The sequence below is a fragment of the Austrofundulus limnaeus genome, unplaced genomic scaffold (genome assembly GCF_001266775.1).
Source record: "Austrofundulus limnaeus strain Quisiro unplaced genomic scaffold, Austrofundulus_limnaeus-1.0 Scaffold1263, whole genome shotgun sequence".
Taxonomy (NCBI): domain Eukaryota; kingdom Metazoa; phylum Chordata; class Actinopteri; order Cyprinodontiformes; family Rivulidae; genus Austrofundulus; species Austrofundulus limnaeus.
Genome location: NW_013953665.1, coordinates 42,929 through 44,175, shown reverse-complemented (window position 1 = coordinate 44,175; position 1,247 = coordinate 42,929). Strand labels below are relative to the sequence as shown.

Sequence of the window (1,247 nt, the reverse complement as noted above, 5' to 3'; positions counted from 1 at the left end):
GAAATATATTTATGTTTGTGGTTGTAATGTGACAAAATATGGAAAAGTTCAAGGGGTATGAATACTTTTGCAAACCACTGTATCTGCAGAGCAGAAATTGCCTTCCACAGCAATTATTTTTAGTTAGCATATAGCTAAAATCTAACCATGGTTATATAATAGCAGCTGCATTCTGACGCGATAAGCTGTATGTTTTTATATTCAATTAATGTATGATCTGATTAGTCAACTAATCGAAAAAAGTAATTGGTGATTAATCGACTATAAAAATAATCGTTTGTGGCAGCTCTATTACAGACAAAGGAGCCCTGCGACAGGGATTAGTATACTCTACCCTCCAGTCCCCTCTTATTTTGTCCAAGAAAGAGAGTAAACATCCCAGAATCACCGGAGCTCCAAGCAGCTTGCTCTGCAACTTTCACCATCCACAGTGCTTCCTCTGCGGGATGACTACAACAAAACTACCCCGTTACCTTCTCAGGCTTATATCTCAAAAAGTACCGAACAGATTTACATGAAACTGTCAGGAAATGTTTATTGCACTTTTAGGAAATGTTTATTGCACCACAGAGAACAGTTGATTAAAATTTTAAACATTTCGGAGCATGAGCGGACACGCAGCTCTGATCTGATTACCATGCCACTGAACAAGCACTCTGCACGGGGACAGTTGGAGCGCAAGTCACTCAGAGATCTTGGGAACTCAGAGGTCTAAAATTTACAAACAATAAAAGTGATAGAACCCTATTCTTGATCGAGCTGAATGTTTTGATAGATTAAAGGTTACAATGGCATTTTGTTTACAGAAGTAGTTTAATATCATAAAACATACCGGAGCTACTATAAACAGGAAAACAGTGTGAATTCAAACTATATTTGTACAAGTGTCCTTGCCACTGTTTGGTGTCATGCCCTGATTTAACACCTAAAAATTCTCTTGTGCTTTTGTTTCTTCCCTAAAGCTGGACGGTCGCTCAGAGGGAACTGTGGACTCCAGAGAGAAGCTTCTGGAGTTTTGTTTTGATTACTGCTTCTGGTCGGTGGACTCTGCAGACCCTCACTATGCCTCGCAGGAGGAGGTAATGACCTGACTCACTAACTCACTTTGTTTACACCAGCTAGAGCAGTGGTTCCCAAACTTTTTATCTCCTGACCCACAAAATATCCATGGCAAAAACTTGTGACCCCAAATATTACTGGTCTGAGTACACAAACTTTGTTAATAACCCTAAAAACAAAGGCTACAC

The 1,247-nt window shown here is 39.6% G+C and overlaps 1 protein-coding gene across 6 annotated transcripts in view; it reads left to right on the top strand.

Annotated features, from left to right (window-relative positions):
* stard9 (StAR-related lipid transfer (START) domain containing 9) overlaps window positions 1-1,247 on the top strand; it is a 51,453-nt gene that overhangs the window by 7,508 nt on the left and 42,698 nt on the right. For 5 of the 6 annotated variants that reach the window (XM_014031504.1, XM_014031502.1, XM_014031501.1 and 2 more), the window contains exon 3: window positions 963-1,079. The exons of the other annotated variant lie outside the window; for it this stretch is intronic. In XM_014031504.1, coding sequence (XP_013886958.1) covers window positions 963-1,079 — 117 coding nt within the window. The remainder of the gene's footprint in view (window positions 1-962; window positions 1,080-1,247) is intronic. 6 annotated transcript variants of the gene reach the window in all.